The sequence below is a fragment of the Chamaea fasciata genome, unplaced genomic scaffold (genome assembly GCF_029207755.1).
Source record: "Chamaea fasciata isolate MVZ Bird 193981 ecotype frontalis unplaced genomic scaffold, bChaFas1.0.hap1 SCAF_3, whole genome shotgun sequence".
Taxonomy (NCBI): Eukaryota; Metazoa; Chordata; class Aves; order Passeriformes; family Sylviidae; genus Chamaea; species Chamaea fasciata.
Genome location: NW_027094088.1, coordinates 58,111,431 through 58,124,570, shown reverse-complemented (window position 1 = coordinate 58,124,570; position 13,140 = coordinate 58,111,431). Strand labels below are relative to the sequence as shown.

Here is a 13,140-nt window from a genome sequence, read left to right as displayed (position 1 = left end):
GTAGAGTTGACATGAAAGGTGGTCTGACAGCCAGCACTGTGAGGCTGAAGTTACTGGCACAAACAAAGATGTGGTGGGAATGGTGAAGCTACACCGACACCTAAACAGAGATCTTGTCACCCGGGCTTTCACAGCTGCAATTTTAGCAATGCTTTTGTATAAGAGAGACTTATTTTGCCCACTAGGAAAATATCAAGTTGGAAGGTCACAGAGAAATCTTACCAGTTACAGTCAAAAACGTCAAGGAGATGAGGAGATTTATACCCCAGTTCATGCTAGATGTCAAAGCCATGGCCCGTCCTCTGATCCCACCAGGGAAAATTTCACTCAGGACCAACCAGGACACTGAAATACAAGGAAAAAAAGAAAGTTTCTTTGGAAGAATGGCTCTCCTTGCTGTAAATCTGGGTAGTCCATGGATTCAGGTAAGGCCACCTGAAAGAAGAAGTTGATTTTCAGGGAGTTAGGTTTGTGAGGGCCCACGCTCTGCAGGCAGCATGTGCAGGAATCAGCATCACCTCAGGTCACCATCCCTTCGTCCCTGCCCAGCGGGTGCCTGAGCCAGTGACAGGTGGCACTGGACTGGGGAGGTGAGCTCTGACTGCACATCTGGGTATAAAAGCAAGTTCTGACTAAATAATTCTTGAGTGACATAACACTAATGGAAGTGGGGCAGCAAACCAAAGCAATCTTCAGCCTCAGAGGGGCACTGTGTGTTTATGCCACCTTATAAATCAACCTGCCACACTGAAGTATGCTTGCTATTCCAGCTCTCTGCTCCACACAAATGAGATTGCTGAGGTATAAATGAAGAGAGAGGAACTGATTTTTGACTCCTTCATATCACGCCACACCACACCACAGATGATCTAAATGCTGGTGCTGCTAGCTCACAAAAGCAAATTCAGACATGAAGAGCTGGCTGTGTAATCACTTTGATAGCAAGAGCAAAAAAAAAAAAATAAAAAGACACATTTTTGTAAAGTTCCTGATTATCAGAAAACAAACAAGCAAAAACGCATACACAAACAAACCCAAAGCCCAGCCAAAAACCTGCTCCGCCCTCTCCTCCATCCAAGCTTCACTATCACCATGGGAGTGACCCAGAAGAGTGCTAATTTTTTTACAGATAATCAAGACCACACTTCATAATGGCCTAACCCTGCTGGCCATAGTCAAGTGGCCATAACACAGATGCCACGTCTAACAGCAGCCATAGAGAGGTTTTTGTTCTTGGGGTTTTTTTAAATTACTAGAATCACGTCAAGCTTTAATACACTGGCTGCTGACAAGACAAACGTTGCTGTAAAGAAGCACCCTCAGCACGTTCTGTGGTGTGCCTACAGACGAGGCAGGAGCTAAGAAGATGTGAACTGACTTCCCAAGCAGGTGTTTTTCCCTACCAAGCCAGCTAGCCCTGCACCTGAGCAAATTCATGGGGATGTCCGGATTGTATTTTGCACCCCCTCAGCACCAGGGCGATTGAAACTAGCATTGTTAGTCACAACATTTCAGGACCTGAAAGGCAAAGCAGCAAGTAAGCAAGAGGCAAAGGAGCCCTTCTGAGATGTGCATTCACAGCCCCTGCAGTTCATCTCCACAGGAAGGCCTGCCAGCCAGCACACAAGATCGACTGCAAAAATTGTTACACATCAAAAACTGGCAAAAGGCATATTTACCGTCACATTAGAATTAAAGGTTGAAAGAATCCAAACCCGCTTTCTGCTCGGCATAAACCAACCTCCAGGAACAAAGCAGTATTCTGGGCACTGGAGGATGGCTCATGCTGCAACTGAATTGTGTGGCACTGTGGCAACTCAAATACCATTTAGTTTTCCAATGACAGACTGGTCCTTTCAGCCTAACTGATAATTTGTCTGGAGGTTTGAATTGTGTTGTTTTCCTGTTAAGAAACCAAAACACTTGAGGATCTGCATCAGCTGGAATGGTGGTTAACTACTTTTATTGCAACCGCTTACTTAGTTTAGACAGATGCCACCAAAACACCAGGACTGTTCTTCGTGTCTACTATGGTAGCTACACCCGCTGGCATGGCCCTGACCTCTGCTTAGCTGGCAAGGAGTGGATAAGCTCATTCCCCCGGGGAGAAAGAGCAGTTGTAGAAATCTGACACTGCAGTCTGTTCACTCCTTTCTCCAAGCTGAAGCAGCAATAACCATCGATTCTTTGCTTTTAGCACCTCTCCGGGATTGTGTTTACTGTTTGTACCCTTGCCGAAAAGCAGCAGCTGTTGTAGGTATGGCAGGGATGTGACTTGCTCTGGGGAAGCCAGCAGCTAGGTTCAGGCTTCCATTCACAATGACTGCTGCTGCCTTCTGCGCTGTGCACACAACACTGCAGAAATTTTACCTTCACGCTCCCAAAGTCGCTGCCAAGCTTCCCGTGTGCTCTGCCTTCGCCAGCCTAAGCAGCGGCATTCTGCAGAGGAAATCAGCCTGTCCTTGAAAAGAAGATCCAAATACCACCCTCCACCCCCCCACCCCTCCATCTGCTGTGTAACCCAGCAGTATTTCCAAAGGATGCTGTGATAGTAACCACACTGCACACACTCTGTAGGTTTCAGTGCCTGCTCCGGCCACCCCTGGCTGGTGTTAGTGGAATGGATGGGAAAAGAACTGGTGATCCCCACGTCAGATGTAGGCAAGACATGAGGCTAAGGGCTGGACAGCATGATTCTCTGTGCCCAATTCAACAACCGCAGGATTTGTTGCTGCAGGCAGAAACTCACCTTTGCTGACCCGCAGTGTGTTGTGTGTTGACAGCAGTTAAGAAAAACTGGGCAGTTTAATGGTCCTTTATTATGGTACAATACAGAGAAAAGAACACACACTGCAAATGCAGACAGAAACACTGCATTGGATCAGGAAGCTTCGCTGTTTCATTAAATATCACAGAAACTAGGTGACCTGATAATTCTTGCCCAAGTGGAAAGAGCAGAGGATTCAGATATAATAAACAGCCCCACGACCAGGATGATGACATCCACCTCTAAACAAAGTCACAGGGGCTGTACAAGCAGGAAACAGAATAGTAATGGAAGATTTCAGCTAGTGCCATTAAGACTGAATAAATTGCATAATTGAGCACAGTGCTGGGACTACATTTTGCATACCAGAAATGAGGTCCCTTTCAGCACTTTGTTGGATATTTAATGAGAAAAAAAAGGCAAATCATGCTTTAGTGCTGAGCTTGGGTAGTTCAAGATGCAATCATGACCAAGATGCTCTGTTACACTGGTTATAACATTTAAAATTCAATATTCTTGTAGAAAGGGAAAAGCCAAGAGCCTACTACATTTTGTTTTGAAGAGAGGACAATATTAACATAAGCCTACTTTCTATAAAGATCAGGGTAAGGGCTTCAGCAGTGTTCTGGAGAATGTTTAAACTACATGTTGAAGGCTTAAAATATACATACAACCAAATAAATGAGAAATAGCTCAGCACAGATAAAGTACTGAATGAAGAAAACTGTTAGCAAAAATAGGAAAGTGACTTCAGAAAATGTCTACATTGTGCCCAGACAAAGAAGACCAGTATGATTGCTGAAATGTTACTTGCAGTATCATCATCAGGCAGCCAAGTGTTTTGAATGTGCTGGAAGAGAGGATGAGAGGCCAGGGATGGAGGTAGTGACACCCCAGTATTAAAGAAAACATTCCACTGGGATGCAGGAAGGGATCTGCTATCTGCTAAACTGTACCAAGCTCCTAGCTGGAGCCAGGATAAAGCTGACCAATATCAGCTGGGAAAGGGTCATGTGTACAGTGTCTTGAAGAAGAGTCCTAAGGAAAACCATGTCATTTTGAAAGACTGAGGGAACATGGGGTTAGGAACAAATGAGCCACTATGTTTTTCAGTCTCAAAGAGCTTTGGTCAAGTGTTGTGAGATAGAAGAGCAGCGGATTTAGTCACATTCAAAAAGATACAAACCAAGAGAACCCAAGTGAAATTACCAGGTACAGCTGTTAGGTGAGGCAGAAACATCTACTTTTTCACACAATGTGTTTTCATCCATGGAACTCACTTTCACAAGATTCTTCCAGTATGAAAAATATTGGCCAGTTAAATCATTAAATGCTGGGTGTCAAAATATTATTTCTCCATATGTGTGGAAAAAGATCCATCCAGAAGTATTGTTCAAAATAATAAAAATAATTCCTTAATATTTTTCTTGAAGTTTTCTAAACTAGAGATAGGCAGAAGGACAACTGTGCATGCTGCATGGGCCTCTTCTTCTGCATTGTCTCTCAGCACCTGTTATTGCCTGGAGGTTATATCGTTGGAGGCAGGGTAACACACTGATTAAGTGGACTTTTTGTTTGAGCCAACGTGGACAAACTAATGAACTTTACACCTGGGCAGTAAGCAAAGAGAAGTCTCAAACTTCACGTGATGTCTTCCTTACTTCCTTACTTCCTTACTTCCTTACTTCCTTACTTCCTTACTTCCTTACTTCCTTACTTCCTTACTTCCTTACTTCCTTACTTCCTTACTTTACTGCTATGCAGTAAATAAATTTTTAAAAAAGAAGTTAACATACTCACATCAGAAAAGCAGAAAAATCTGAGAATAACTGAGAAATACTGCAAGCTTGAGGGTGCTCAACGTTCAAGTGAAGTACATGAATGAAAAACGTCCTTGTTTTGACCTTTCCCTGCCTGGAGGTAGAAGCAAATTGGAAGCTGCTCAGCAGCTCTTATTAATGAAATATTAGATTCCCTTGGGATTCATTTATTGCTTAGCTTTTTTTTCCTGTACCTGTATTGTGTGAGATCAAATTCTTTATGGTGAGATTCAGAAAACTTGAAAGAATTCAAGTTTCTGAGGTATAAACTCTGGAAAGCGATTAATTGGACTTATAGCTTGGGAGGAAAGGGTGGGAGGGAGTTGGTCCTTTTCCAAAGCAGATAAAGGAGATATGACACACAAAAAGTGAACTTAACTCTGCCCACAGTTTTGTGCAAGAGGACAAAGTAGACGATTGTGACTGGTGTTAAAAGTCTACGACTTTGCTTAATGAGAGACATCCTTCTCTCTGGCTCTGCCCCATAACATGAAACTGAAGTGGCTGCTCAAAATTAGTAACTGGCAAATATAGAGCAAATATAGAGCAAATGAGCAGCTGCATTGCCTTGGAGAGCATGTAAGCTGCCAGCAGAAAGCCAGCCTGACAGGGTCAAGTCCTACCTTGTGTGTGCACATTGAAAGGAGTGGAATTGCTTTATTGCTGAAAGATGGGGGAGTCGGGAGAAGCCTCAGCTAATCTCATGCCTCTGGCTGCATCCTGGTCTCTGCAGATGAAGGCAATAAATATGTACTTTAATTCTATGGCTGCCGAGGTGCTTCTGTCCAAGCAGCAGACTACTGGTTGCAAGATGCCTGATGCCACTGACGATACAGAGGGAGCTGACATGGTGTGGCAAATCTAAATTCTTTTTTTCTTCTGGTACACAATTCTGTTTCTAATCGTTAACCCTTTAGGCTGATTCCTTACAGTAACATTATTAGGACAAATGGGATTTAATCCTTTTTTCTCTGAGGCTGTATCAGAGTACATAAAAATTGTTTCCCACTGTTGGTACTATTTCTATCACTATCTAAGTTTTTTAAGAAAACTTGCAGTGGACCATTAAAATCACTCACGCCTCCTTCAGTTTATGATAGAGCAGCAGGAGGGGTTTGGGGGAAGACACTGATTCCAAAGCATTACCTCCATCACCTGTGCTCTGGGCCGCTTGAGGAGGGCAGTGAGATGCAATTCACATCTGATTTTCCTAGCAATCCTTCCTCCCTTAATCTTCTTACCACTGTAGGCCTGCATTTTAATGCTTTTTTTTTTTTTAACTATTCAAATTTTCATCTCCATGAACTCCAAAGAAATGCTATGGCTCATATGGGCTTTTCTATTAAATGCAAGGTGCCCAATATATTCTTAAATCTGTTTTCAGTAGTCCTAAATGACTGTCCATTTTCATCTGGAAAGAATAGTCACGAATGAGCTTTCTTAGAGGAGGTGATTCCCATCTGAAGGATTACTGGGCAAGTAATGACAGCTAGATAAGGAACTAGAAATGGTAGAATTCTCTTAGTTAATGTGATTTGTAGACCATCTTGCCCAATAAAAGTACTCAGCAGAAAATCTATCAGTAGAATTGTCCTGTTTCAGCTGGCAGAGTCCATTTTCTTCTGAGTAGCTGGTACAGTGCTGCGTTTTAGATTTAGTATGAGAACAATGTTGATAACACACTGATGTTTTAGTTGGTGCTAAGTAGTGCTTACCCTAAATCAAAGACTTTTCAGTTTCCCATGCCCAGTTTTCCATTCCCAGTGAGCAGGTGCACAAGAAAGTGGGAGGGAGCATGGCCAGGACAGTTGAAAGGAACTGGCCAAAGGAATATTCTGTACTATAGAGCATCATGTCCAGATTATAAATGGGTTAGAGCTGGCTGGGAACCATGGATCACTGCTCAGGAAAAGTCTGGCCATCAGTCAGTGGGAAGTGAGCAATTGTGTTGTGCATCACTTGTTTCTCTTGGTTTTTATTCCTCTCTTGCTCTGCCTCTTTCCTTTTCATCACAGTTATTTGTGTTATTGTTATAATCATTATTGGAACTAGAATTATTCTTTTTGTTTGTTTATTTCAATTATTAAACTGCTCTTATCTCAGCCCATGAGGTTTAACTTTTTTTTCCCAATTCTCTTCCCTAGTGGGCAAGGGGCAGGGGAAAGAGTGAGCAAGCAGCTGTGAGGTACTTAGTTGCCAGCTGGAATTAAAAAGAAGAATGCATCATAGCCTTACTGTTGGCAGATATGTAATAGGCTGTACCTCTTTTCAGGTAACCTAAGAAAAGTTGTTTTGAACTGATGTGTGAAATGACAATTCCATTTGCAACTGGATATCACAGTCATCATTTCTCTCATCCTTTATTACGTAGACACTCAAATTCTCCCATCAAGACAGAACATGCAGAGCAGCAGAAAGGACAGGAAAAAAAAAAAAAGAAAAAGAAAAAAGAGAGAGAAAAAGGAAAAATTTAAACAAGCTTTCAAGGGAGAATGTGCTTACTGTAATAAAACACATACTGCCATCCAAAAAAAGCCCTTTTAATTAAAACCTGAAATATGTATTCCTGTTTGTAGGTGTTTATTTGTACAGAATACTGAATCCAGGATAATCCTTTGAGGCATTTGCAGAGGAATGACTGCAGAAGCCAGAAGCCCTAATGCATGAGGAAGTTCTGCGTGAATTAGTTTGGCTTATCACATATTTCACTTCTACAAAGTATGCAGAGGAGAAATTACCCAGTTGGGTACCGGTTTTTCCAGTATCCAAGGGCTACTGGTGGTCCTTGAGGGGTTGCACAGCAGAAAAAAACATAGCAATTGGGGGCAATTTAGGCCTTTGCTCTTGAAGAATAGAGATCTATTTGTGCATGTGCCTCACAAAACTCCCAGTAGAAAAGATAAGCAATGTTTTACAACAGTGACTTATTTAGAGAGGCCTGTGGTGATCCAGGTTTTTTCAAGTTCCTCACTGGAAACTGCTGCCCATGCTTTGCTTTGGTGGCTGCTGGAGGAAGGCAGTGAGGAGGAAAGTGTGAAGGCTCTGGGTTTAACCACCGCAATGTGTCTTTTAGTTCTGTTTCTTCCATAAGGGTTTTCTGCACTTAGAGTTGATTTTCAAAGGTAGCAGAAGCTGGGTGCCCTCCTGCATGCCCTTCCCCTTTGAGAAAATCCTTCTGGCTTTCCTCCCACAGCTCAGTGTGGCACAGCAACTGGGATGCCATGGGAGAAGCAGTCTCCTGACTTCATGCACTGACTTACCACCCTCTCTGTGCTTTGCTGACAGTTTCACCTTCCTCAGCAGTGCCAGTAAGTTATGATTGATTACACTTTTTTACCTTTTTGGCATAACTATTTTCTTATTTTACTTTCATGAACTTTACAAGTGAAATAAAATACTGACTTTGCACTTGAAGTCCTACTGACAAGTTTTAGTTTCTGCACAAAGCTAGCCCAAGAACAGCTTGCCTATAAAAAATTCTTCTCCAACCCTCTTTCCTGAAGGAAACTGGATTTTATGAAGCTTGACAGATGACCTGAAAACTTGTTCAGAGATTTCAGTATCACAATGGTCTTGTCTCCTAGAACATGGTTAAGAAAACAAATTTGAGCTAAACTTTAAAACTGTGCATAATTTTAAGCACAGGCTCCACTTCTCTTAAGCAGTACCTTTGTGTCAATGCGTTAACTAACAAAGAACTACCAGTAAAGAGATATTTACAATACACAGAGCACCAAGTTCAGGATAATGACTCAAATCCCTCTTTAAATGGGTCATACGATGCCAAACCACAGGAAGTCACCTACCTTTTCAACAGCAGATTGAACCACTGTCATTGCAGAGACATAGGAAGAGTGGCTGGGACTTGCTGTGGTCTCTCCCTCTTTCCACAGTTGCCAGGGCTCTGTCTCAGAAGGCAAAGCCTTTGGCCTGATCCACCAAGAATTTCCCTCATCAACATATTAGTTACAAACAGAAATATAAATGTCAGTGAAAATCATGTCTCTGATTTCAGGTGCCCTTCAATATACAGCTTAAATTCAGCCGTGGGGTTGAAATATAGTAACACAACAAAACAATTAAGAAGCTCCCACTCACATTCCCATGTCTCATTATCACAAAAGCAATTTTTTCTTCTTATGAACTTTTTGATACTTACAAAAGCCCCCCAAATTTGTAGGTTATATCGAGTGAGATAAGACAGACCTATTCATCTGATATTTTAGAAAGCAGCTTCTGCAATTTGAAATCCTATAATTAAGATCCAGCTATCCAAAAATATCTTAAATTGGCTTGCACTTCACTACTACAAATCAGCCTTTGAAAAGGGAAATCTGTTCCTGGGATAGCTGATGTGTTAACAAGAGGCTTCAGTTTTATTTGGGGCAAGGAAATAGAGAGAAGTGGGCAATTTACAACCCTTACTTTATTTTTCATTTTGGCATGCCTTGTCTTTCTCCTTCAGCTTGGTAGTACAGATACAGTGTGAAATAAAGGCCATTTGAGGCAGCATTTGAATAGCACAGGAATGATGAACTAGATAAGCATGTGGAGTGTCATATTCAAACCACATGGATGCATGCATTAAAAGATGATTCAGTACAAATAAACAGCACTAGGAATCTTGTCATAAAACAAAGAATCCAAGATAATTTTTCTTTTTTATTATCTGAAATAGGACTTTCTGTACTGCTTCTCAGTAAAACATGCATATTCCCAAGGTTTATTTTCTTGATTAAATTCCAACATGGAATTTAAGCACTTGATTGGTTTTGAACATTTGATTTAGTCGCCGCCACTATCCCATTTTCCAAAGAAAACCACAAAAAAACCATAAAACTGATGCTTCTCATTTCTGTGAATTTTAAGGTCAGGCCACAGCTGCTGTGAAAAATGTAGAAACTCAAAAATAAAACATTGTAAACAAATGTCATGCAAGGCAATGTTGAGCATAAATATCTGTTAACATCAGATTCCTGTGCACTATAAATTAATACGACAACCACATGCTTTTAAAAGCCTGAAATACTGATTTAATGTTGGAGATACTGAGGTGAATTCTAGGTATCTTTTTTTTTTTTTTTTTTTTTTTTACCAGTGTTTTCCAAGACAGTGCAAAACTATTAAGCTTACAATATTTCAAAACACAGGAACAGCCAACTAAATCCATGGAAGGTTCAGAATTTCCACACTGATGGTTCTCATTCCCACAAGATTTTCCAGTTTCAGGTCAAGCATTTGGTGCCCAAGAGCATTAAGGGGCAGAGAAAAAGCATCCTATGGAATCTGGATTGTCAGGATGGCAAGAGATATGACCTCTGTGATCAAGTCCCTGGGCTGTAGAGTGTCATGCGTCAAGCCAGCTGTTCTGGGTTTTGTTACAGATGCATTTAGTGACTGGGGTGAAAGACATGTAAAAGGTTCAGCCTTTAACTGTTCTAATGAATCATGCTTTAAATCAGGTAGCCAATTAATCTAACAATCACAGGACCAAAGTCAAAGGGAATAAATTTGCCTCCAGTATAGTTCTCTGGGCTTTAGGGCACTGTTCCTGCTCCGAGTCTTGCCTTGATTAATCCAGTGAAACACAGAGAGAGACCACCACAAACCACATGAGTTTGTATAAAAAAGACAGTGATGGATTGAGGATGGATTTACTTCCTTCTTCATCTCTACAGATTTCACTTTTCCTGTGAACCCTTGAGCTTTCTTCCAACCTCCTTGATCTTTCTTGCCTGATCCTTTTTCCTTCTTCCCTACTTCCCCAACATGGGTTTAAATCTGCATTTAAATTACTCCAACAGCTCACAATAAGATGTAGAGAAAACAAGTGGATTTTTACACTGGAATAGAATCAAATCACATCAAATCAAATAGAATCGAATCAAATAGAATAGGAATAGGAATAGGAATAGGAATAGGAATAGGAATAGGAATAGGAATAGAATAGAATAGAATAGAATAGAATAGAATAGAATAGAATAGAATAGAATAGAATCCTTCAGTACAAAGGGATACACAATGACCATCTCGTCCAACTGGGTGACCACTTCATGGCTTACCAAAAGTTAAAGTACACTGTGTGTGGAATGCTGTCTAATTTAGTTACCCGGTCATCCTGAAGTTCCTTTAACATCCAGTAAGGAAGGGAGCATGGTGCCAAAGGAAAGGTCACAGATTTCACAGGTTTCACAGAATATTCTGAGTTGGAAGGGACCCACAAGGATCATCAAGTCCAACTTTTAAGTGAGTGGCTTGTACAACAATTGAAAGGGGGTCGAATCCACAACCTTGGTTTTATTCACACCATGCCCTGAGTTAGAGAGCAGGGGTCTGAAAGCCCCCCGTTGGTGGAGACAATATTACCCTTTGTTGATAATCTGAGGAATCTGGCTCCTGCATCAGTTGGATTCCCAAACACTTTGAAACATCTGTTCCACTTTAGGTACAAATTATCTCACTTTTAAAGTATTCATTCAAGCTGATATAAATTTAACTCAGATATACTCAATATGACAAATCTCCCTAGGTTTAAACTAGAAATGGACATCTATCATCCTAAACTATGCTTTCATCAGTAAAAATTTGCTCTTAAGGTGTGCCCTCACTAGGGGCTTGTCTTTATCAACTTCTCTGCATTGGTTTTGCTCCTCCCGGAGCTGATGATCCACACAGACAGCTCCCACGGCAACAAGATGGTGCATCACAGTAGGGCTTGCTGGAGACCACAGTCCCTGCACCTTCTGGGGAGAAGGCTGACAAAGGAGAACAAAGCCACAATCCTGGGTCTTTCATGTGCGGGGAATTTAACCAGTGTGAAACTAGTAAAACATGAAGGCAGGCTTCGTGGCCTGCCACCCTTCCCTGCATTAGGATAAAGGAAGTGACTGTAGTGACCACAAGCCCCTGGTTAGTTCACCTGTGTTTATCCTCTCTTGTACCTGCTCCAACAGCTTTGAATCTGCCTGCTGTAAGTGCCTCTGCATCCACACAAGGAGAGAAGGGAGATGTTAGGGATCCGCAAATGCAGGAGGAGCTTTAGTCTGAGGTGGCTCTGAGTGAGTGGCTGAAAGTCCATCACAGACTCATCCTGGGGGGAAGCGCTGTCCCCAAAACTGCAATTGTCCCCATTTTGTGGGTCCTGTGCTCACCCTCCCCTTGTGGGAGGTGACCCTTTGCATGGTCTGCAAACATGCTTTGACTCCACTGAGGGTCTGGGGCTCACAGCCCTGGACACTGCTGGGTTGCTCCCAGCAGCCAGCTGGTCTCCTGTTTTGTAGGTAATGTGCTCACTTCAGGAGCTAAGAAGAAAGAGTGATGAGCACGTAACTCTTTTCTAGTTTTCCAATCAGAAATATTCACCTGATGGCTGAGGCTAGCAGATGGCCACAGAGGCCATTATATACCACTCAGAGAAGGCTCCCTGGGGATTTTTAATTTCACTTTTTAACAGGTTTTTAGCAATACCAAAGTACTGCTAACCCTACAAGCACCCACTCATGGGAGCTATGCTTCAATGGGACTGCAACAGCGATGTGGAAAATCAGGGTTTGCAGTAAGCTCTAAACCCCTCTTCCAAGACCTGGTTATACACTTCATATGTTGACCATAAGTCTGTTAAAAATATATTTCGAGGTTTATATCTACATGGACAGGTAAATATGGTATTTCTTTGTGCCAAAACCTGAAACCCAGGAAACACTTCTCCAGCTGCAGACACTGACTTTCCTTGGGTGTGTTGTGGCCGCAGCAACCTGTGTGTTAAGGAGGCTCTAAGTGCTTGGGTCTGGGGCATCGCTGCAGCTCTGGGGTGTCACCTGAAAGAGGAGTTTGTCTCCAAGAAAAGAGCTCTAGAGTTTATCCCTTGGCTTTGAAGAGCTACGAAAAGCTGGCAGCTGCTCTAGGACATGAAGTAATAGAACATCTTTGTCACAGGTTGGGAGAGACATAAGTACCTTCGGACTTTATACAGCTAAGTTTTGAGGTTTTGAGGATGATTCATGTCATGAAATTGCCCCTCAATCCCACGTGCAAGTGTCTCTGTGCATTTTCATCTGCGTGCTCAGCATGAAAAGCCATGAAGCCAGCAGAACTGATGTGATTTGCTCCAGCAGATTACCCTAAAGTTCATTGGCCAACTGCCTAAATGCTTTCGCAGTTATACAGAAATGTGTTTAAAAGACTTGCAGAGGAAAAGCTCTTGTGCAAGGCACAAATGCCATGCATGCAGTCCAAATGCATACATTTAACATCCCTTTCTCCTTAAAGGTGTTCCTCATTCCACACCAAAAGGCACTGAGACATTCATGGATTCCCTTGAACTTCATTCCCACAACATGTGCAAAGAGGTCTGTCTTGCTCACTTGCTTTTAATTTGCAAGAACAAATTCAGACTGGGAAAACAGGTGCTCTGTTTGGTCCAGACTCAGTCTACATTACTTGCTTCTCAGCCTAGGATTTGTTGGAGCCACTCTGATTTCTTTTTGATGAAGAGCATTGCCTCTAGACCACATTGCCTCCCTGCAAACCTATGTGTGGTGCTACTATATTTCT

General features: G+C 42.1%; 1 protein-coding gene across 1 annotated transcript in view; it reads right to left on the bottom strand.

Annotated features, from left to right (window-relative positions):
• SLC2A12 (solute carrier family 2 member 12) overlaps positions 1–13,140 on the bottom strand; it is a 29,743-nt gene that overhangs the window by 3,634 nt on the left and 12,969 nt on the right. Inside the window, exon 3 of the mRNA XM_066179142.1 lies at positions 223–345. Coding sequence (XP_066035239.1) covers positions 223–345 — 123 coding nt within the window. The remainder of the gene's footprint in view (positions 1–222; positions 346–13,140) is intronic.